At 40.3% G+C, this 24,681-nt stretch overlaps 1 protein-coding gene across 3 annotated transcripts in view; it reads left to right on the forward strand.

Annotated features, from left to right (window-relative positions):
* Positions 1-24,681, forward strand: part of RBPMS (RNA binding protein, mRNA processing factor) — a 196,983-nt gene that overhangs the window by 66,957 nt on the left and 105,345 nt on the right. For all 3 annotated transcript variants that reach the window (XM_043893563.1, XM_043893565.1, XM_043893564.1), the window contains exons 2-4: positions 13,783-13,860; positions 17,380-17,418; positions 18,625-18,687. In XM_043893563.1, the coding sequence (XP_043749498.1) occupies positions 13,783-13,860; positions 17,380-17,418; positions 18,625-18,687 (180 nt within the window). The remainder of the gene's footprint in view (positions 1-13,782; positions 13,861-17,379; positions 17,419-18,624; positions 18,688-24,681) is intronic.

The following is a 24,681-nucleotide window of genomic DNA, read 5'->3' on the forward strand; positions in this document are numbered from 1 at the left end:
CACGCTTGATTGTGGTGTATGAGCCTTTTAATGTATTGTTGAGGGTTTTTGTATCTATGTTCATCAGTGATACTGGCCTGTAATTTTTTTTTGTGTGTGTGGTATCTTTGTCTGGTTTTGATATCAGAGTGATGGTGGCCTCATAGAACGAGTTTGAGAGTATTCCCTCCTCTGCAGTTTTTGGAAGAGTTCCAGAAGGATAGGTATTAACTCTTCTCTAAATGTTTGATAGGATTCATCTATGAAGCCTTTTGGTCCTAGAGTTTAGTTTTTTGGAAGTTTTTAAGTGGAAGTTTCAATTTCAGGACTTGTGGTTGGTCTGTTCGTACTTCCTATTTCTTTCGTTTCAGTCTTGGGCGATTGTACCTTTCTAAGAATTTGTTTATTTCTTTTAGGTTGTCCATTGTATTGGCATATAGTTGCTTGCAGTAGTCTCTTATCCTTTGTATTTCTGTGGGGTCTCTTGTAACTTCTCTCTTTTCTAATTTTATTGGCTTGAGCCCTCTCGCAACTAACCTTACACCTGAAGCAACTAGAGAAAGAAAAATAAAACCCAAAGTTAGTAGAAGGCAAGAAATCATAAAGGTCAGAGCAGAAATAATGAAGTGGAGATGAGGAAAACAGTAGAACGGACAATGAAACTGAAAACTGGTTCTTTGAAAGATAAATGAAATTGATAAACTTCTCAAGACAGTTTTCCCTAGGGCTGCAGTCATCTGAATACTTGGCTGGAGCTGGAAAGTCTGCTTCTAGAATGATTTGCTGGCGTGGCTTTTGGTCCATCACCATGTAGTCCTCCACACAGAGCTTCTTACATATCTTCACTCAGAGTGAATGATTCGGGAGTCCTCTCCTAAGGAAGCCACAATGCCTTTTTTGACCTGGTTGTTAGAAGTCACTTTGGCCACATTCTCTTCATTAGGGGTGAGTTGCGATGTGAAGCCCATGCTGAAGGGCAAAGGAATTAAGTTCTACGTTACAAGTGGGAGGGGTATCAGAGATGGGACGTAATTTTAAATTGCCACTTGTGGGATTACTAGAACTGTCTGAGTTTTGCAGGTGAGGAAACTTGTGACTGGAGAAGTTAAGTGACTGGTCCGAGGTGTATAGCTCGGTGGAGAAGTGGGGCTTCAATGACAGCAGCCTGGCTCCTCATGAATCCTTTTTTTTTTTCTTCTTTCTATTTGTGTGTTGTTTTTACTGTGTGTGCTTTACTGCCCAGAGACCTTAACCTTTGGAAGTGAAAGTGAAACTTCACTGCTCGGAGACCTTAACCTGTTGAGGGCATGTTGAAAATTTATATTGACTTGACTTCTTCATAATCATCCATATCTGGATACGTATGGTTTATTTTGCTCTGTAATGTCTCCCTCCTGATGCTGTGATTTAATACTCATTTAGTTCATTCTGTAGAATACTAGCATCTATTGCTACATACTGGGATGCTCACCACTGTCATGTGAGGAAGAACTTTGATTTTGAAGGTGTACTGACCTGGAGGCAAAGAATTTAAAGGTGTATATTGGGTGGTTTCCCGTGACTAAACATTGGGAAGCAAACCTTTTCTCCACAGCTTTCAGCTTTTTATTTTTATAATCCTCACACTTTCTGTGGGTTTTAGAACTATGGTGCATTGTGGTTCTGACAACTACAGAAAGTGTGAAAATCACAAAATTGCAAAATGGCATCACTGACTCAACAGACATGAGCTTGAGCAAATTCCAGGAGATGGTGAAGGACAGGGAAGCCTGGCGTGCTGAAGTCCATGGGGTCACAAAGAGTGGACGCGGCTGAATGACTAAACAACAATGGTGCATTGTGACCTGAAGTTGACTGTGGGATCAGATCAGGTTCCTCAGATGGAGTTTGTCTGTTACTGATATCAAAAGCAATAAATGCATTAGACCCTGGGTAGTTTTAGTATCGTAATCTGCTCCTGTGAATTTTTCCTGGTTACTTTTAAGTGACCATAAAGAACTCTGCTATCTGAGGTAGTTTTCCTGTGTAGTGTGGGAGAGGTAAAATGACTTTAAAAAAAAATTTAAACAACTGCTTTGTAAAATAATAATCACAATCACCAAAACTATGCTGCAAGAGAGGTTTTAGAATTTTGATTATATATCTTCATATTTTCTGCTAATATTTCATTTCGTTAGGCCATGGAAAAGTCTCTATTAGGGGTAGCCCAAGGGATGTTTTTGACATACAATTTTGGGGTACTCTATAGGACTAAAAAACTCTTAAGTGTAAATGAACTTTGAGCTTCCCTGATGGCTCAGTGGTAAAGAATCTGCATGCCAAGCAGGAGACACAAGAGTGTGGGTTTGATCCCTGGGTTGGGCAGATCCCCTGGAGAAGGAAATGGCAACCTACCCTAGTATTCTTGCCTGGGAAATCCCATGGAAAGAGGGGCCTGGCGGGCTACAGTTCATCGGGTCGCAAAGAGTTGGACGTGACTGAGCATACACACACCCCACTACATTTTAGAGCATTATTAATGCACACTTGTGTTTATAACACACTGTATTAATGTATCCATTTAAAAATCTTCATGTTTTAACAACATAAGCAGTGCAGTGTAATTGAACGAAGAGTGGGATTCCATGGGCTAACTAGTATTAAAACAGGATAAACCATCAGAAATTAACTAAAGGAACTTAGAGAAGCCAGGGTGGGGTGTTTAAAGGGTAAAGCTTCCTGCTTTTATAAGGAACTTCCTGTTGACCTCTAAGGACTTGACAACCATATTATTGTATTTGACAGCAGTCGGTGAATTTCTTAATAATGAGGTTAAGTTCTCACATGCATACACACACATATCTAGTTTCCTATCTAGGCTAGTTCAGATCCTAAATTCCTGATTTGCCTCTGTTACCCACCCCTCCTAGTGTGACAGCACTCCATGAATTTCTTAGCAATGAGGCAAAGTGCTTGCATATCCAGACACATCTACCTATATGCTTGGGCAGTTTCAAACCCTTGAAAGTCTTGATTTGTCTTATCCTTTTAAAAATACAGGACTTCCCTGTTGGTCCAGTGGTTAAGACTTTGCCTTAATGCAGTGAGTGCCAGTTTGATCCCTGGTTGGGGATCTAAGATTCCCACATGCCTCCTGGCCAGAAAACCAAAACAGAAAACAGAAGCAATATTATAGCAGATTCGATACAGACTTTTAAAAAACGGTCCACATTAAAAAACAAAAAAAAGATGCGAGAGAGGGCCTAGATAAGACTTTGCTTTTAAGAAGTCCTATCAAGGTTAGAGATGGAGATGATCTGATTATAAAGTGACATTGGGTTGGACTGGGAAAAGTTCTTCATCATGGAAGCAGAAGCATGGTGTACGAAGTGCTAACTTGGGATCCCAGCTCCCTGTCCTTGTTCTGAGCCCTATACATGTTTATGAAACACGTTTCTCTTCCATGTGTTTCCCTGAGTCTTCCTCCTTTCCCTTGATACTTAGTGGCTTAGTCGCTTAGTCCTGTCTGACGCTCTGCGACCCCATGGACTGTAGCCCACCAGGCTCCTCTGTCCATGGAATTCTCCAGGCAAGAATACTGGAGTGGGTTGCCATTTTCTTCTCCATCCCTGATACTTAATGGAAACTTTTTTTATCACCTTGGCAAAATGACCCTGGTTTCCATGGACCCCAAACAAAGGTATAAATTTGGTTATACAGATCAGTTCACTCGCTCAGTCATGTCCTACTCTTTGTGACCCCATGCACTGCAGCACACCAGGCTTCCCTATCTATCACCAACTCCTGGAGCTTGCTCAAACTCATGTCCATCGAGTTGGTGATGCCATCCAACCATCTTAGTGAATAGCTCTTGAGGCAAATACAAGTGGATCCCTGAAAACTAGGAAGGTGTGCATCATGGGTAATGATGTGGCTTTTTTCTTTAGAACAGTCCTTTATTTAAAACAAACGTGGGCGTCCATAACAACAGCATTTATCCTATGGTTAGTCAGTCCTTGGTATCTGTAGCAACGTGGCCCCATGAACCAACGCATACTCTCCCAGGGCTAGGAAAGGAGCAAGTCTTTAGGTTCAGTAGGTGGCCATTGTCAGGAACAAGAACTTGACCACCTGTTCCATTTTGAAGCCAATGCAAAGAAGAAACTGGAGCTTGACCAAAGGCTGGTCAGTCTGCTGAGCAGGAACCAGAATTTAATTATGCCTGGCAGACCATTTAATGATTGTGATCATCCATTTTTGTGGTGGCAAGATGCAAAGGGGAAATCCTTGCAGGCCAGTCAAGCCTTCTTTGGAACTGAGAGGATGAGCAGTCCTCATGTGGTTCAGTCTTGCAATTTGGTTTTTCATCTTGTGCTTATAGAATAAGCAGAGAACTCAATTCATTTAGATTTTATTTAAAAAGAATATAATCATTTAACCAGTGTGTAAAACTGAGAAGGTTTTGGAACACACAGCTCCTCTGTCCGAACCTCATGTGTATAAGCAACCCAGCTTTGTGGGATTTATACTGCTACTCATGAGTGGAGCTCTTTTCAACTTCTCTGTCCCTGAAACTATGTTTATTTCATCGTCTCAGAAGAGATAAGGCACTTCCTTAGATGTTAAAAAGTGAGTGATCCCTCTTTTCTTGTTCGAGTGAGAAGTAAGTTGATCACAAAGCAAGTACACTCCTTTGACTTTAGTTAGGGTAGACCCTCCTGCTCTGAGGACCTTGAGCCATCATTGTCCCTTTTTGGGTGAGATTGTAGTTTTAGACTAAGTACGAAGAAGCACTCACTCGTCAGATTTTGCAAAGTGAAGTAAGTTAGTATGAATGTATATTTCTACTAGATCAAGTTTGTACCTATTGGGCAAGGGCAGGCAGAAGATGAGAATTTCTAATAACAAAAGTGGATGGGCAGGACTCAAGGTTTATATGTGTGTTTTTTTTTTAAAATCCATTTGAGCTTGTTCTTTTTTTTTTTCTAAATAGTTTATGCTTATAAAATGTTTAAATACTTGATTATATAAATATAAAAATGAAAGTTCTCTTCATTCACCTTCCCTCTCCACTCAGTGAAGAATCTGCCTGCAATGCAGGAGACCCAGGTTTAATCCCTGGGTTGGGAAGATCCCCTGGAGGAGGAAGTGGCAACCCACTCCAGTACTCTTGCCTGGAGAATTCCATGGACAGAAGAGCCTGGCAGGCTACAGTCCATGGGATCACAGAGAGTCAGACAAGACTGAGCAACTAACTTTCACTTTCAATGTTGTATACAGTCTTTAAAAACTTAAAGCATGTACTAATTTATAAAAACACTAAAAGAATTACTGGGATTATGAGCAATTTCTGGTGCTTTTTTTAACTTAATAATCAGAAACATTGTTCTCTATCAGTAGATAAAGATACCTACTCACCATTTTAAATGTGCAAGAATTTGAGCATTTTCTCAAACTTTTTGTGAAGTACTTACTTTTGTTATTGAACTTACTTACACAGACTTAAGGATGTTTCAATCATCAGTTGTAAGAAATGTGATTTTTTTTTTCCTGTTTCCCATATATTGATTCTATATTGATATTCTATCCTTGTTAATAGGTTCATAGTCCTGAATTTTTTGTGGTTTATGACTTGTTAGGTCTGTTTTGATTTCAGTCTGTTTCTCTTTTTCATTTTTTGACTTTGTTTTTTTCTCATTCCTCTTTTTCATCTAATTTTGATCCCTTATGCTGTTATCTCTTCTGCATTTTTGTCAGATGAGTATACATTTGATGTTTTAACTAATAAAATGTCTGGGAAACGTCACCACCTCATTTTGTTGGCTGTGTCATCAGTAGAAATGTTGACAAGCAAACACTTACTGTTTCCCCTGAATACACAATGTTGTTCTGTCAATTTCTAAGATCAAGGGAAATTTTTATATCGCGTACCTATGGACTGTGTTACACACTACCCCCAAACAGCACTTTCAGACTCTGAAGTGCCCACTGCAGAATCTTACTTGTGAATCCACTTGGCATGTCTCAAAAATTAGTTATTCCAAAAGAATGATTTAAACATCCAGCACATTTGAAAGCTGCTTTTGGAGTCTGTCTGTATGAGAACGTGGGTAGGTGGAGAGAAAGTTTGCAGATGATCATTGAAGCACTCCTGTGGGTTTTAGAATGTTTCAGCTGAGAGATTATACACAGTTATTCGTGAGTCATCACAAAATGAAAAGTTGCCTTTCCCAATCCTATGAATCTAAGAGGAACCTCAAGAGGTCAGCTCAGAGCAGCTGGAGATGATGACAGAAATCTTTTTTATAAACAATTAAAACGTACACGGAAAATGCCATAGTCTTCGGACACAGTGTTTATTGGATGTGGCTGCTGAAGAGTGTGCGTGACTGTTCTCTACTGTGTATTGAAATTAATACGCGTTTGTCTTTTGGTTTTTATTTTAATGTCTAGATTTTGTTGTTGTTGTTTAGTTGCTATGTCATTGTCTCTTTGCAACCCCATGGACTGTAACCTGCCAGGCTCCTCTGTCCTTGGGGTTTCCCAAGCAAAAATGCTGGAGTGAATTGCTATTTCCTTCTCTAGGGGCTCTTCGCGACTCAGGGCTCAAACTCGAGTCTCCTGCATTAGCAGGTGGGTTCTTTACCTGGGAAGCCCAATGTCTGGATTACCTGTAGGTAATTATCTTGTAAGATAATGTGTGTTCTTTGTTAAAGGGAGGGCCTTTCTGTTTTGAGGCCTGTTTTGGCCTTTCTATCCAAGAAAGCCCAAGACTCACACAATGACTGTACTTCTTGAATTAGAGTTTATTAAATTGGAAGTCGGTCACTGAAATGTGGCATCTGTTTCCCCATGGGAGTTGGCAGTGCCATTTCAGAGCACACAGCATGTTCCATCCGGAATCTAACTGTGGGCTCTGCAGGAATGGTTGGTCATGGCTGAGTCAAGAAGGCCCTGGCTCTTAATGATGATTTCTTTCAGTCCTGTTGGGGGAGAAATGAAGTTGGAGGTACATCCGCAGAATCCATTAGCGTCCCTTTGGGATAGAGTTGTCAACAGCTTCACGTCTCGAACTTCTATGAGGCATGTTGTGTCCTTGACTAAGAAATGTGTTTCCCCGTGTGTCTGATAAAGTAAACATCTGCAGTGCCAAAGGCGGAGTGCCAGGCACATCTGTGTCCATAGACAATGCTGTTAAATTAAGGGCCGTCCTGGAAAATGAGTGACCTGCCACAAAGTTCACATAGCGTCATTCATCTGTTTGGGGACACTTTTATTGAGTATTTGATCATGGATTTACATGTCTCTTAGACTTTCAGCTCACTGTTTGGGTTCTAATTGGTCACTCTGGATGAGCTAAGCTTTCTTTTATTGCCGTGACAGTTAAGCTCCCTGCAAGCACGTATCATATCTGACCTTGGTGATCTACATAGTCACACTGCAAAGGCAGAACCTCAAAATGCTTTGCTGTTTAATGGCTCAGATAAAACGAGTGGTGATAAGAAAAGTAGAGAAACTAAAATCTTTTTTTGATTTTTATTTTTGTAAATATTTACTTTTATTTATTTATTTGGCTGCCCTGGGTCTTAGTTGTGGCAGGTGGGATCTAGCTGCCTGAGCAGGGATCAAACCTGGGCCCCTGCATTGGGAGCAGGGATTCTTAACCACTGGACCACCAGGGAAGTCCCTAAAATGTAGATAAGTATGAATCGGACACTCAGCAAGAGTTCCTCGTCACCCTGACTCATTATCTTAAGTTTTTAATTTTTTTTTAAACTTAATGAAGTTTCCTAGTCTGGGAAGGTCTAGAAAGGATTCAGAATACATCGATTCCAAGATTCGGATTTAAAAGACCTTTAATTGTTATATTTCTATAACCTAGGTATTTAAGATCTATTTCTCCTACTCAGTCTATCTGTTCCGTCAAACGGGAGGGATCAGCTTTTCAGTGAGCAATATCTAGGCAGGTTTCTGAGAAAATAACGGGCTTCACTAACTTCTAGGAAATGTAATTTATGTTCATGTGTAAATAAAATGTCAGACATCTTAGTTGCTTCTAATTTGGTGAACAACAACGAAAAGCAAGTGGCTTGAGTGAGTGGCAAACTTCAGCCAAATAGGAAGTCACTTTTTTGTTCGTTTTAATGTATAACCCTTTGCTGTTGAAATATTAAGTTAATCTTCTAATTCTGAAATACTTAGATAACAAAGTTTTCGCTATGAGCTTTGCAATTTTTATTGATCCAAATATTGACATTATGTATGGTTTTCTAAATAGAGCAAAGTAATAAAAAACAATCTAGGCTATTGTCAACCTAATAATAAACTATAAAACTTGCTTATTATAGAAAGATAGAAAATACAAATATGCTCATAAAAAACAGTAAAATCACTTATTAGGACTTCCACAGTGGTCAAGAGGTTAAGACTCCGTGCTTCTATTGTAGAGGGCACGTGTTTGACCCCTGGTCCCAGAACTAAGATCCCACTTGCCACACAGTGCAACCCCCCCCCCCCCCCCGCCATTGCTTACTAAGCATATATATCCCATAAGGTGTTTTTACCCCCATCCATATACATACATGTGTTGGCTTTTTGCTTTATAGAATAAAACTGAATGTACTTTTTCCTTGAACATAATTTTTGTTGGTTGCATAATAATATATTCAGTGAGTGTAGATAAACCTTAATTTATATCAAGCAGTAGTATTTTGTTGATAACTCCCAGATTTCCAGTGGGGGATTTTTAAATTTTTTTTTGGATAAATTGTTTGACTTACAACTTTCTAAAGCCTCTTTCTTTAGAATAGTGCTATAAATGGTAGTTCATTTCCTGAGTTAACTCCCAGGTCCTAATTGATACCTGTCACATGGCTAAGCTTCCCAGCTGGACAAACGGTGCTCCAGTGTTTAAAACACAGCATCTGCTTATCATTATTTCCATGGAAATCTCTCTAATTTGGTCAGCACCTGGCATAGTGCTAGTCACAATGGGCACTCAACAAAATATGAATGAGTGGAGGCTGGAATTCCCTCTGTCCAGGTTGTCCTCGACAGGGCGGCCAAGTAGAACAGATGGTGTTCACTTTCTGGAATGTGGGAAGGGGGTGTGGGTCGCAGGGAGAGCACAGGGTGGCAGGATTCCTTTGACTATGTCTTTGGCAGTTGTCAGTCAGTCTGTCTCAGCAGCTTTGATAAAGTAAGTTCTTTAGAGTACTCCCCTGGCAATCCAGTGGCTAAGACTCTGTGCTTCCACTGCAGAAGGCACAGGTTCAATCCCCAGTCAGGGAAATAAGATCCCACATGCTGCATAGCCAAGAAAAAAACCAAAAAACCCATTTCTTTGGAAAGAGTGTTTATCACTGGCAAAGTTGAGAGAGAAGGGAGAGACCAAAGGTATATTGAACAACAAACTTGACCTTAATTGAAATTTATAAAACACTATACGCAACAGCAACAGAATATACATCTGTTCTACATTCAATATTTATCATGTTCTAGGCCACAGAACAAGGAATTGAAGAGGGTAGTTTCTTAAAAGTTTGAAAGTCACTCAGTGTCCAACTCTTTGCAACCCCATGAACTATACAGTCCATGGAATTCTCCAGGCCAGAATACTGGAGTGGGTAGCCTTTCCCTTCTCCAGGGAATCTTCCCAACCCACGGATAGAACCCAAGTCTCCTGCATTGTAGGTGGATTCTTTACCAGCTGAGCCACAAGGGAAGCCCAAGAATGCTGGAGGTGGGTATCCCATCCCTTCTCCAGCAGGTCTTCCTGACCTAGGAATTGAACCAGGGTCTCCTGCATTGCAGGTGGATGCTTTACAAAGACTTGTACCCACTGATACCTGAATGTTCATAGTCATTTTATTTGTAAAAACCAGAAACTAGAGATAACTTGTATGTCTTAAAAACAAGTGAATGGATAAATGAACAGTGATGTATTCGTACCACAGAATACTGCTCAGAAACAGAAATAGCCTTTTGACACGTGCAGCAGCGAGGATGAATCTCAAAATAATTATTTTAAAGTGAAAGACATTTCTCCAAAGAAGACATACAGATGGCTAACAAACACATGAAAAGATGCTCAACATCACTCATTATTAGAGAAATGCAAATCAAAACCACAATGAGGTACCATTACACGCCAGTCAGGATGGCTGCTATCCAAAAGTCTACAAGCAATAAATGCTGGAGAGGGTGTGGAGAAAAGGGAACCCTCTTACACTGTTGGTGGGAATGCAAACTAGTACAGCCGCTATGGAGAACAGTGTGGAGATTTCTTAAAAAACTGGAAATACACACTGAGGAAACCAGATCTGAAAGAGACACGTGCACCCCAATGTTCATCGCAGCACTGTTTATAATAGCCAGGACATGGAAGCAACCTAGATGCCCATCAGCAGATGAATGGATAAGGAAGCTGTGGTACATATACACCATGGAATATTACTCAGCCGTTAAAAAGAATTCATTTGAACCAGACCTAATGAGATGGATGAAACTGGAGCCCCTTATACAGAATGAAGTAAGCCAGAAAGGTAAAGAACATTACAGCATACTAACACATATATATGGAATTTAGAAACATGGTAACGATAACCCTATATGCAAAACAGAAAAAGAGACACAGAAATACAGAACAGACTTTTGAACTCTGTGGGAGAATGTGAGGGTGGGATGTTTCAAAAGAACAGAATGTATACTATCTATGGTGAAACAGATCCCCAGCCCAGGTGGGATGCATGAGACAAGTGCTCGGGCCTGGTGCACTGGGAAGACCCAGAGGAATCGGGTGGAGAGGGAGGTGGGAGGGGGGATCGGGATGGGGAATACGCATAAATCTATGGCTGATTCATATCAATGTATGACAAAACCCACTGAAATGTTGTGAAGTAATTAGCCTCCAACTAATAATAAAAAAAAAAAAAACCACAAAAAAAAAAAAAAGAAGTTGGACAAAAATGTACACATACTTTACGGCTCCATTTGTATAAAACTTTAGAACATGCATACTCTTCTATAGTGACAGATGAGTGATGGCCTAAGGATAAAGATGGAAGATTACAGAGCCATGAGACAAGGAAACATCACAGGGGTGTGATGAGTTTGTTCATTATCTTGATTGTTATGAAAACAATATTGGTTTCATAGGGTAAACATATATCAAAACTTATAAACAAGATGTTTAGTTATATGTCAATTATATTTCAGTAAAGCTGTTTAAAATATAAATAAACAGATGTTAGGCATTCTTGATTCCACAACTGTTTACTTCATCATCATGTTTATTATACACCTTCATGTAAATGGCATGACATTTTCCCATATACTTTGCTGGGTCAGCAAAAGGGTCCTGCTTGTCACTTTGTGCTTCTTCAAGCCAGAGTCAATGGAAAGTGTTAGGATTCTAGAAAATATTCTCCTATTTGTCACTGAGGAAAAATCTTCCATAGTTGCACATGGTTTACATTTAATCATTGGTTTTTTTTGAGTAAGTAACTTCATTTCTAATGAGGAACTCAGTCATGTCATATCAGCTTGAGTAGAGAAGAGGAATAGAAAATGTGAAAGTGAAATTGAACTCATAAAAACAGAATGGAATGGTTAGTACCTGGAGCTGGTGAGTGAGGAAAATGGGGAGATGTTGGTCTAAGGTTACAAACTTCAGTTAGAAATTGAATAAGTTCTGGAGAATGTAATGCGCGGTACTGTATTATAGGTGTACTTGAAAGTTACTGAGAGTAGATCTTAAGTGTTCCCACCACAGAAAAAGAAATGGTAGTTATGTGATTTGATGGCAGTGAGGTACATCCTAATGTTGCATGTCAGCTATATCTCAAACCTCGGGGAGCAGGGAACTGAGTAAAGGCACACAAAACAGACATTATTTCTTTGTGTGTGTGTGTGGCTGAGTAATATTCCATTGTATGCATGTTCCTTTGTCATACTGAGTGAAGTCAGAGAAAGATATCGTATATCACTTACATAGAATCTAAAAGATGGCTCACATGAACTTATTTATAAAACAGTCACAGATATAGAAAACAAACGTATGATTACCAAGAGGGAAAGGGGGTGGGAAGGATAAATAGGGAGGTTGGGATTGATATATACACACACCTATGAGAAGTGATAAAATGAAGTAGGTAACTAATAAGACTCAATAATAGCACAGGAAACTCTACTGAGTACTCTGTAATGGCCTATATGAGAAAAGGATCTAAAAAGCAGTGGATATATGTATGTATATAACTGATTCACTTTGATGTAGAGCAGAAACTAGCCCAACATTGTAAATCAAGTATACCCCAATAAAATTACTTCAAAACTTTTTTAAAGATAAAAAATGTGTATATATGTTTCTTAATAAATTTCAAATAAAGTTTTAAAAAACATACTAAATAGAAACAAATTGTGGTGATAATTCAGTGGTGACTACTTGCCGATTCATGGGGCTCTCAAGGCAAGAGTACTGAAGTGGCTTGCCATTCCCTTCTCCAGCAGACCACGTTTTGTCAGAGCTCTCCACCAAGACCCGTCCGTCTTGGGTGGCCCTACGCGGCATGGCTTAGTTTCATTGAGTTGGACAAGGCTGTGGTCCATGTTTGGACTGCTTGCTGATTGAATTAAGACCGTATTCCTGTGCTGATGACCTGCTGTCTCTGTGGTTTGAGCCTCCATTCCCCGTTCAGTTTCGGCTGGCCCTTCTCCCGGAGCGCACTCTGCTATCCCCCTCTTTGTTCACTGGTTAATGCTTTTTTCCTGCCTGTGCTTTCCCCCACCTCACCTTTTATATATCTATATGGTAAATTCACACCTGTCCTTGAAGGACATTCCATGCAGATGCCAGCATACTCTGAGTAAACAAACATACTCCGATCCCCGCAGCTGGAAATGTCCCTGTGTTCTGTGTTTGGCACACGTTAAGTACATGTTTTGTACCCTGGGCCTTATGGGTATGTGTAGGTTGGCCACATCTGCCCTGCTTTTCCGGAACTGAACAGACAAAGGGCTATTCATTTGGCTACTATTGATATGTAGGTGAATTTCAGTTGTTTAATAAACTTCTTCACTTACTAAACTTGCTATAACTATTAATGCTGATGAAGAAAGCAATGACAAATAGAAGAAAACAAAAATTGTTTTGGGACTTCCCTGGCCATCCAGTGGTTAAAATTTCACACTTCCAATGCAGGGTTTGATTCCCTGGTCAGGGAACTTAAGATCCCACATGCCACAAGGCGCAGACAAGAAATTTTAAAAATTAAAAAAAAAAAAATTTTTTTTCCCCCAGAGGTTCAAGAGCAAGGGGACATACATATAACTATGGCTGATTCATGTTGATGTTTGGCAGAAACTAACACAATATTGTAAAGCAATTATCCTGCAATTAAAAATAATTTACAATTAAAAAATTCTTTTTCAGTTGTGTTTTTGAACCACATTTGTGTTCCTTTGATCATAGCAGAGGGGTGGTAGATTTACTATCCCCATGACACTTTTTTTTTTTTTCCCCCTTAAGCTAACATTTTAATTATGGACCCTCTCTTCCCCTCACATTCTTAGAACCAGGCAATGGCGAGGAAAGGAGAGGTCAGTTTGTAAATTTAAATTGGCTAGAAGTGATCCACTCTGATAATTCACACAGAACTATTTAAGAGTTGGCTTAAGAGCATCTTAACATTAGTCACTGTGTCATAAAAAGATCATGAATTAGGTAGGAGTTGTGGAATATCTGAAGAAACATGTTTTTTTTGGTTTCAAGTGAGCTGTTCTATGACTGTCCCCCCTTGATCGCTTCTCATGTTTATTTTGCAGGTCCGGACTCTCTTTGTCAGCGGTCTCCCTCTGGACATCAAACCTCGGGAGCTATATCTGCTTTTCAGACCATTTAAGGTACCTTTTCTATCTTTTAGAAATCGTAAAAGGCATTAGAAAGTGGGTCTGTCTGGAGAAAGAAATGAAATGTTTGAGAAACGCCTGTTTTTTAAAGTGGTTAGTGAATAAAGAAGATTTAACAAGTCAGTTCTAATACACATTCTCACTTTGGAAATACTGAAATGGCCTTTTGTCCTCCTAGCCGCTAATCCTGAGAAGCTAATCTGTCCTCATTTAGAACAGCCTCAGTTTCCTCCCTGTGTATCCTCTGCCAGTTGGGGGTAATTTGAGTACAGATCACCCCAGATACGATCAGTGACTTACCGTGTATTTATATCTCAAATGCAGGAGTATAAGTCAAGCCCTACCCCTAGGAGGTTCTTTATTAGCTGAAATGCTGCTGTTCATACAATTCCTAGGAGACATAATAGGTTAAATAAGCTTTTATGAATTTGACAAAGAACCTAACACCATTATTTTTTCATTGGCAAAATGTCCAACGTTGCTGAAACAGTGGAACAGAATTGTAAAGAACTGCTTGGTAAGAGTTGACGGACGTCTTCCCTGGGGCTTTCCGCATGCTCAATCTCAGTTGTGTCTGACTCTTTGCAACCCCATGGACTGTAACCCCCCAGGCTCCTCTGTCCATGGAACTTTCCGGCAAGGATACCAGAGTGGGTTGCCCTTTCCTTCTTCAGGGGGACTTCCAAACCCAGGGATCGAACCTGCATCCCTTAAGTCTCCTGTGTTGCCCAGGGGATTCTTTACCACTGTGCTACCTGGTGAAATATTTAATACAAGTTCTCTGTCCATTGTGATGATCAAGATAAATTTACTTTGGAGATCGTTAACGTTGTTGGGATTGAAAATTTAACAGGAAATTGAAGCAAGGCTGAAATAACCATGCTCCACAGAGAAACCTTGAAAGTTAGCCTTTGGAGGGTCAGAGACAGCTGGAGTTGGGCACAGTGTGGGCTGGAGGCCTTGGCTCTCAAGGAGCAATCCTTCAGGTCAGGGCTGATTCAGGGCCTGTGTCTGAGCCGGTCACGTCAGCTGAGGACATGTCAGCAGCAGTGTCTGGCCAGGGCCGCGCTTAGGACTGAGTGATGGACCATCTTGATTGCCAATTAAAGATCCATTCTGATGGAAGCAGTATCTGAGCCACAGAGGCAAGACAGGTTCTAGCTTCTTAGGGAGAGAGAGTAAATGTGACAGCTGAAAACAGCTGGGTAGGAGAGGAAGAAAGACAGTCGAGGGGGCAGCCAGTGAAACCCAACAAAGATAAAATGGTCTAGCTTATGTGCCCCAAAGGCACCAGGTGATAATGGACGTAACTCCATTCTGACAGCTCTCCTTTTTTCTGCTGGTTTTTTGTTTTTTAATTGGAGTATAATTGCTTTATAGGATTGTTAGTTTCTACTGTATAGCATCAAGAATCAGCATTATATATCCGTATATCCCCTCCCTCTTGAACCTCATCTTCCCGTCACACCCCTCTGGGTCATCACAGAGCTCCCTTCGCGCGAGTTACCTGTTTTACATACGGTAGTGTATATAAGACAGCTCTCCTTTTAATGCAACAGTAATGATGGTGTTACAGAGGGAAACAGAAAGGTTAGCCCAGAGGTTGGCTAGAGAAAGTGGGGAAGAGAGAGAAGGTGCTGTGGGAAGAGCGCCAATTTGGCAGAATTTCCCATTTCTTCTGCAGGATTGCAGTTTTTCAGTTTTGTAGGATGAGGGCTTTTTAAGCTAACCATTCCTCTTAATGAACAAAACAGCCATGTTCCTGTGTGCATATGGAGAGACCTAGTAGTGAGCCCCTTAAGAATTATCTCACTTAATTCTCATCACAGTCCTTTAAAGTGGGTTAGCCTCATTCCACACCACCCCACCCCCCCCCCCCCCCCCCCCCCCCCCCCCCCCCCGCCAAAGAGAGAGAATGAAACTTGGAGCAGTTGAATACATTTTGCTGAAGTTCGCACACATAATAAAAGGCAGGGCCAGGATCAAACCCAAGCAGTTTGACTCTGCCATTCCTACTCTGAACTACTATGTGATGCTGCTTCTGATTTCTGTGTCTTGAGAGGACAGTATATCCCTACAAGTGGGCTTTTACTTGAGTGAAATATCCATTTGTCCTCTGCCTCTGAGGCCTTCGGGGTGTTTAAACCTGCACGTTTTTCAGAGAGCGAGAGCACCTTGAACAAGGAAGAGGCAGGGCTGTGAATCATGACCTCTTGGGCCAGAAGAGCTCAAGGCCTTTGAGATAAAATGTTTACAGTAGCTAATTGGTAACATAGTTCTCTGCTGGGAAGATAGGAGGGTGAATCAATTGAAACATGCTGCCCAGAAACCCCAACGCGAAAGTCAGGACCCTGGTACATTCCTACCAACCCCTTTTTTAATTAAAGTCCCTGGTGGCTGACCCTTGTCTGCAAATCTGTCCCTGGACCAATATGTGCTGTGGTCAATCACGTCAAGTGGTGGGTTTTGTTTTGTTTTTTTCCTTCTCCTGTCTCTTCTATCAGTGCAAGCCACCTGCCATTGATTACTTTCAGAAATAAGCAGACTTTGTTATCTTCATCCTGGGGAACCAGGAGGGATCAGAAAGGGAGTGTTTCCATCTTCCTTGAGGATGAGCAGAAGTAAAACCCAACAGGGAAGTTTTGCGTCTTCCAATCCTAATACCAGCATGAAAACAGATGGCTGCAATAAATAAGCAAAATAACAGAATTTAGCGTTGCTGCCTGTTTAACTTTTCCAGGCAATTTTTCATTGACAAGTTCTACTAAGTCCATTATCAGTGTTTTGTTGTTGTTTTATAGCCAATATATTTTTCAGTGTGAACAAGTCATCACATCCTCTTCTTAACCCCCTTTCTTCTCCTGTCCTGTGCTCAGTCGTTTAATTGTGTCCAACTCTTTGCGACCCCATGGACTGTAGCCCGCCAGGCGCCTCTGCCCATGGAATTTTCACGGAAGAATACTGGAATGGAGTGCCTTTTATCCTATAAAATGAAAAAGACCTGCTGTTGACATAGATACCATTTTCCTATTATTTCCCAATTTCATAAGAACATAGAAAAGAAACAAAGAGAGTGAGTTTCAGGGCTTGATCTCTTTTAGGCCCAAGTATGGGCTTCCTAGGTGGCTCAGTGGTAAATCATCTGACCATGCAGGAGATGCAGGAGACTTGGGCTCTATCCTTGGGTCAGGAAGATCCCCGGGACTAGGAGATGGCAACCCACTCCAATATTCTTGCCTGGAAGATTCCATGGACAGAGAAGCCTGTTGGGCTACAGTCCAGGGGGTTGCATAGAATCAGACACGACTAAGCACACAGCACATATATACATACCTAGGCATATACATCATGTGTGTGTGTGTATAAAGCTTGTTTTATAGTTAACAGACATTTGTAAGATGAGTTAGTCAGTGGTCATAAGGGACTCATTGTCACTTGAGCAAGATGGTGTTACAATTGCTAGTTTTCCTGGCATATTTTTTTTGCGGTCTAAATCCAGTTCTTTATTTTCAGGGCTACGAGGGTTCTCTTATAAAGCTCACATCTAAGCAGGTAAGCATTTCAAACTTGCACATAAGTGATCACTTCTAGAATAAGTTTGGATTGACTTTCTTCAGGAGTGTCACAAGGGCTCAACATCCTTTTTTATTTCCATTAAGATTTATTTTTTTTTTAATTGCTCTAAAATTAAGGGTGAGATTGATTAGGAATTAGCAGAGGAAAATCATTCCTAATTCCAAAGCCTCCAGCTAGAGTATCTGAGACTATCCTCAAGGAAGGCAAATATAATGCCTCCAGCATGGTTCTATTGGGATTGATCTGTATCTTCAAAAGAAATTATTGTCCAGATTCACTTTTACTGCCAATTCTTTACTGTTTTGTTTTTGCTTTTTAGTAAAGTTACGTAGTCGGACTTTTCGTTCACAGTCGGTATGAGAAGTTGATGGTAAAGAATCAGGCTCTCTCTCAAACCCTTAATAACCACATGCAGAGTCTTAAATCTAGAATGGATCATAAAAGGCACAGGTACAGAATGGAAGTAGTAATCAGTGAACCTGATAGCGGCTTCAAGTGCCTTGAAATTTTTTAGCTGTGTGCTTTTTTTAATCCTGAGCAACCAACATCTATAAGCTATGTTGCAACCATCCTTCTGGACTCGAAGATACTGAGTCCAAAGCAAATTAGGAGCCCTCTCTTTAGTTGGAACAGTATGGTTTACACACCTAATTAAACATAGAACTTTTTAAAAACGTCCCTTGGGATTTGAGATTAAAATGTTCATTATATAATTTTGATCATACAGTGAGACTACAGGGCTTTTATCACTGTGTCATTATATTCCTTGCACTTACAGTGTACCAAAAGGTGATTCGGTTCTCTTTCCATTTTAAAAGATGAAGATACTGAGGTACAGTGAATTCGATTTAGGACAGTAGAGCCTCTCCACCCAAGTTTTCCTCTGTCCCCTTGTTCACTGCTACTCACCTTCCAGCCCCTTCTAGACTTTTTTTTTTTCCCCAAATGATTCCCTAAATCTCCAGCTGTCCCTTGAAGAACCACCCTCACCATCCCTTTGATCCATGTTAGAAATTTGGCTAAGCCACTGAGTCATGATTCTTCTGGACTGGCTTTCTGATTTCTGCCCATTGCCTGCGGTTATTTCTTTATCTGAGCTCTATTGGTTTGATGTCACCTTTGACCCAGAAACAAAGACATCCCCTGATATTTTTTTCTTCATATTTCTCTTTCTTTCCTTAGCCCGTAGGTTTTGTCAGTTTTGACAGTCGCTCAGAAGCAGAAGCTGCCAAGAATGCTTTGAATGTAAGTACTAATGATGTTCATCTTTGGGGGTTTCCTTATGAGGTGAAGGGAAAGTAATAGAACCTCTTTGGACAGGAAAGCAAATGGAAGGGATATGACTGCTTGATCTAAGAGGAATGGACTCTAATTAGTGCCATAAAGAGATTTTGCCTAAAATTGTGGTTAGATGTGCAGACTATTAAATAACACTTTGCTCGTCTCTGGCTCTTACTGTAATGCTTAAGATACCTGATGCTGGGGATTTTAATTCAGCCCAATCACATCCCATGGTGGTATGCAGTTTACTTCAGCCCCCATTATACTCTCAGTGGATAAGCCCAAGTCAAGAATAGATCAAAATCTTGGCTTTCTTTAACACGTGAGGTTTTGTTTGTTATGTGGCTTTTAAGGGCTTCCCTGGCTGTCCAGTAGTTAAGACTCCGTGTTCCCAATGCAGCAGGCACAAGTTCCATCCCTGATCAGGGAACTAAGATCCCACATGCTGTAGGGCTGCCTAAAAACATTTTTTTAAAAAAAACATATGTGACTTCAAAAAAAGGTTGTAGTCTTTATTCTGATTGATTTAAAATTTGCATATACTGCTTTCCCAGAAGACAGTCTGCATTGTGGTATATAATACAGGATAGTCAACTACAATTGAGTAGAGATACCTGTATTTGGTTTGTAAGCATTTTGTTTGCCATATTTTTAAGTCTTTTTACCAACTTTATTTTAGTAAGGTTCCCCCCCCCCCCCAACCCCCTTTGCTATGTTTAAAAAAAAAAACCAAAAGCAATTTAAGGGGAATGAACCCGAGAGAAGGTGATAGGAAGCAGAATTTAGTTCTGGGTGCCATCGCCTGATCCAGGCAAGGCATCTCAGTGAAGAGCCTAGCTCCATCCTTCTCCAGACAGTTGACTTAAGCGGCTGTGAATGAGGTATGAATGCAGCTGCCAGGAGTGTTGGGATCCTTCTTCCAAGGCGAGTGTAGCCTGGCCGGGTCGCTTATGTGAACCTTCGGCTGTGGGTCCTGCAGGTGCCCTGCTAGCTGGAGGCCCAGGGATCCTGTGGTGAGGGGGGGCTGCAAGAGAGACCCTTCCTCCTGACTTGGAGACCCAAGGGAAGGAGCCTCCGAGGAAGACTGTTTACTTGGCGTATTGGTGCTATTGTGACACAGTCTTGAAAGAGTTTTCAGCTTTGGAAAACACATGCGCTCAGAAGAACGGTTTGCTCGTTATTGTTGGTTTTCCGTGAAAGCGTACAGGCACTTCTGAGGACTCCAGGAAGTCCAGAGGGTTCAGGATTTTTTGGATTTGGACTAGTGACCTCCTGGTCAGAATAACTGCTTCCTCTGTTCTTCTCCCACAGAACAAGTGTAATTATTTCCTTCAGCTGTACATGCTGAGGCACAGTGTATAATTAAACATTTTGATAGAAAAATGGTTTTGTGAGTTTTACATTACATAGATACAGTCAATCTTCTCAGTCTAACCAAATTTTAAACTTAAAATGGATTTCCATTTAGGCAGTGTTTCCTTTCATTCTAGCCAGGTGGCATCTTTCTTTTTCTAATTTTAATTTTTTTAATTAAAAATTTTTTTTAATTTTAAAATTTATTTAGGTGTAGTTGATTTACACTGTTGTGTTAATTTCTGTTGTATAGCAAAGTGTTATACGTACATATACATTCTTTTTCCATTATGGTTTAGCACAAGATAGTGAATATAGTTCCCTGTGCTATACAGAAGGACTTTGTTGTTTATCCAGTCTATATATAATAGTTTGCATCTGCTATTCCCAAACTCCCAATCCATTCCTCCCCTCTTTCCCCTCAGCTTGGCAACCACAAGTCTGTTCTGAGTCTGTTTCAGAGTTAAGTTCATTTGTGTTATATTTCAGATTCCACAGGTAAGTGATACCATGTGGTATTTATTTGTCTTTCTCTTTCTGCCTTCTTTCACTTAATGTGATAATCTCTAGGTCTATCCATGTTGCTGCAGATGGCATTGTTACGTTCTTTTTGTAGCTGCGTAGTATTCCATTGCATGGATGTACCACCTCTTCTTTTTCCATTCATCTGTCAGTGACCATTTAGGTTGCTTCCATGTCTTGGCTATTATGAATTGTGCTGCTATGAATGTCAGGTGCCTGTATCGTTTTGAATTATAGTTTTGTCCAGATACATGCCCAGAAGTGGTATTGCTGGATCCCATGGCAAATCTGGTGTTAGTATTCTGAGCAACCTCTAAACTGTTTTTTGTGGTGGCTACACCAATGTACATCCCCTTCGGTGGCCTCTTCCTAAGTGCAGCAATATTCTGGGTCCTTCACAGTTGTTAGATGAAATTTACATCCAGTTTTTATTTTTCCATTATTCTTACAGAGGAAATAACAGCAGTTGAAGCTTGTTCACAAAGTAGGCTTTCCTTCTCACTTTCTCTCTTCTCTGTGTAGAAGCATGCTATTGACCCACTCTCTGAAAAACAGTAGGGTTTTATAGCGGGTTGATTCTAGTTTTTTTTTTTTGTTTTGCTAACAAAAGTTTATTTTTTAGATGTTTAAGTGGTCATAGTCACAAATTGTTTCTTTGCCTTAGTAGGAGTATAGCAAGCATCATTTCATTTTTTCTTAGTGCTGGGGGTTCAGTTCAGTCGCTCAGTCACATCGGACTCTTTGTGACCTCATGGACTGCAGCATGCCAGGCCCTCCTGTCCATCACCAACTCCTGGTTTACTCAAACTCATGTCCATTGAGTCGGTGATGCCATCCAACCATCTCCTCTTCTGTCATCCCGGTCTCCTCCTGCCTTCAGTCTTTCCCAGCATCAGGGTCTTTTCCAGCTGGTTCTATATCCTTGCCATCCAAGGGACACTGAAGAGTCTTCTCCAACACCACAGTTCAAAAGCATCAATTCTTCTGCACTGAGCCTTTTTTATGGTCCAACTCTCACATCCATATTTGAATATTTACTGGTGGAGTTTTAAGCCTGAGCTTTCTTCTGCTAAGAGGTTGACTTGTGAATTTAGAACATCTATTAAAGTGCTGGTTGATCTGTTCCTTGATATTTTTAACTTTTATTAAAGTATTGTTGTATTAGAGTTTTTGGTACCTTAGAAACTGTCCTGTTAAGAGAGCTGAGACCAGTAAGGATGGATGGGCCAGCCAGGAAGTGAAGGTTTACAGCTACAACTAGAAGGAAGCCTCCTGGGTCTTAGTTCTGTCTACTTCATACAACATCTTGCTGTTTGCTTGGTCATGGAATGTGGCTTCATTTTTCCTAGTGGCAATGACAGATGATTTAAGTCTCATTGTCCAGGACAGATGCCCACGACAATGTTTGGTGCAGGACCGTGGAACAGGGTTTCTTCTCTTTGCAAAGAACATGGGCCCGTTCAGGACAACATACTTAATCATGAAGCTGACACATCTCTGTGACCCAATTTAGTGTGATCTTTTCCACCACCATCTTTTCTAATTGGTGAATTAAAAACATACGGTGCTCATAACCATTACAAAATTTTCTCCTTATGTCATTCGTCCAGGCTTCCCTTAAGATCTTTCCTTCGCATTCCTTTGGGGGAAAGTTCCGTGTTGTAATGTTTTGTTTTCCACGATTGAGAAACGTAAGCCTCATTCCAGTAAGTCCCTCTTTGTAAAGTTGTTCACAGTATTATAAACCACTTGTCTATGTTTAGAGCGTCTCTTCTTGTTGTTTGTCTGTCTTGGTTACTGTCTGTTTCAGTTATGAGTACTGAGTCTTTTCCCAAAATGACTTGAAGTGATTTTTAAATCCATTTTTTTTTTTTTTTTCCAGTTTTGGACTATGCTTTAGTCAGTTTGATAATTTTATGGAAAAACATGCCCAGACTGAATTAAGTGGTAACACTGAACTTTTATCAGGGGGTTAGTCAAATCTTCTAAAGTAAATACAGTATATTTTGGTTTTATAGTAAAAACACTCAAGTTAGGCTAAAAAAATAACCCAAACCCAGACTTGCCTTCAAGTTATCTGTTATCTCATTAATCCACATGACTACAAACACCATCCATTCTTTAACCCGACAGCAGAATATCTAACCTGTCCTTTACCTTCATTCACATTTATAATTGCTGTGCTAGACTTTATCCATTTTCCATGCTGATGGAAGAGGGAGCTGATAATCCAAGCTGTCTAGTTATTTTTCAGATTTGTTGTTAATTTTGGAATGTAAGTCAAGTACAGCCATATTGACAGTCTTAATTTAGTAAAAATAGGAAGAAACACAGTAAACAAGACTGGGCTGGAGGTAAGGACCCTGAGCAGAGGTGAAATAAACCATCTCTGGCTACTGCTGCCAACTGTGGAAACTCTGATATTGCCATTGCTTTGTAGCCGGAATTGTGTTTCATAAACAAGGATTGGAAGTTAACACTTAAAATCCACAGACCTGTCGGTGGTTTCTGTTTTATATCCATTTCCATGGCAGGCATTGTCTTACGTTGGATTTGAGATTCACTCATCTAGAGTACTTTAAAGAGTTGTATGTGGCCTTGTTGGATACCCCTTCTCACCTTATTTTAAATAGTTGTCATTGGCCCAGGCATCATTATAAATTTATCAGAACTTGAGAAGTGTGATGCAGTGTAACCATGAACATCACCACAAACTGCCTTCACAGCTGAACCTTGCTTGGGATGTCACAGTTTGCTTTACTCTCCAGTCTGAACTCACCTAAGTGATCTTTAACGATCACTGCACCCTCAAGTCTCTTGGATTCTTTTTAAAGTAGCTTTCTTCAGGTACAACTCAGTGGTTTTTGGTATGTTACACTTTTCAAGTATGTAAAACATATATACCAATTTGAAATTTTAATGATTTTTTTTTTAAAGTGTACATTTAATACATTTACCATGTTGTGCAGGTGTCCCCACTATTTGTATCATTTCATCATCCCAAACACAAACTTTGTAACCATTAAGCAATACCTCCCCATTACTCCCTTCCTATGACCCCTGGTAACCTGTCATCTATTCTGTATCTCTTAACTGGCCTTTTAACTGAAATACTTGTCCTTTTGTGTCTGCCTTCTTTCACTTAGCATGTTTTCATGGTTATTCCATGTTGTGTAGCAGGTATCAGAACATCGTTCCTTTTTATGGCTAAATAGTGTTCCATTGGATGTATATTCCACATTTATCTGTTCATCTGTTGATGGACACTTGAGTTGTTTGCACTTTTTGGCCATTGAGAATAATGTTTCAGTGAACAGTGGGTTACAAATAAGTGGGTCCTTATTTTTCAGTTCCTTTGGGCATATACCTAGAAGTTGAATTGCTGAGTCATATGATATTAATATTTTTAGCTTTCTGGGAGGCGTCCAAACTTTTTCATACTGGCAGTACCATTTTATATTCCACTGGCAATGTATGGGAATTCTAGTTTTCACTATTTTCACTAATACTTGTTTTCTGTTGTTGTTGTTTAAATAATAGCCATCCTACTAGGTGTGAAGTGGTAATTGGTTTATTGATAAATACCTTTTGACTAATTTCAGTAGTACAGTTGATCATTTCAGTTGCAGATTTGATTTCTCTTGGATCCTATATGACTTAAAATATTGTTTCTTTTAATGGGGATTAGTAACATTTCTGTGATGTCAGTTAAAAGTAATGGAACTGTGTTACCCTTAAATAGGTTAAAGTGGAGAAGTGAAATTGTTAGTCACTCAGTTGTGTCTGACTCTTGACACACCATGGACTGTAGCCCACCACGCTCCTCTGTCCATGGGATTTCCCAGGCAGGAATACTGGAGTGGGTTGCCATTCCCTTTTCCAGGGGATCTTCCTGATCCAGGGATCGAAGCCAGGTCTCCTGCATTGCAGGCAGGTTCTTTACTGTTTGAACCACCGGGGAAGCCTATAATTGTTTACCTGTTCATAAAAGAAGGGAAGGGAAGAGCCAACCATTACATGATTCATTTAATAAGGTAAGACTAGGATTTTGTATTCTCTCCTATACAATATGCCACACATGAA

Source organism: Cervus elaphus, chromosome 32 (genome assembly GCF_910594005.1).
Source record: "Cervus elaphus chromosome 32, mCerEla1.1, whole genome shotgun sequence".
NCBI lineage: Eukaryota > Metazoa > Chordata > Mammalia > Artiodactyla > Cervidae > Cervus > Cervus elaphus.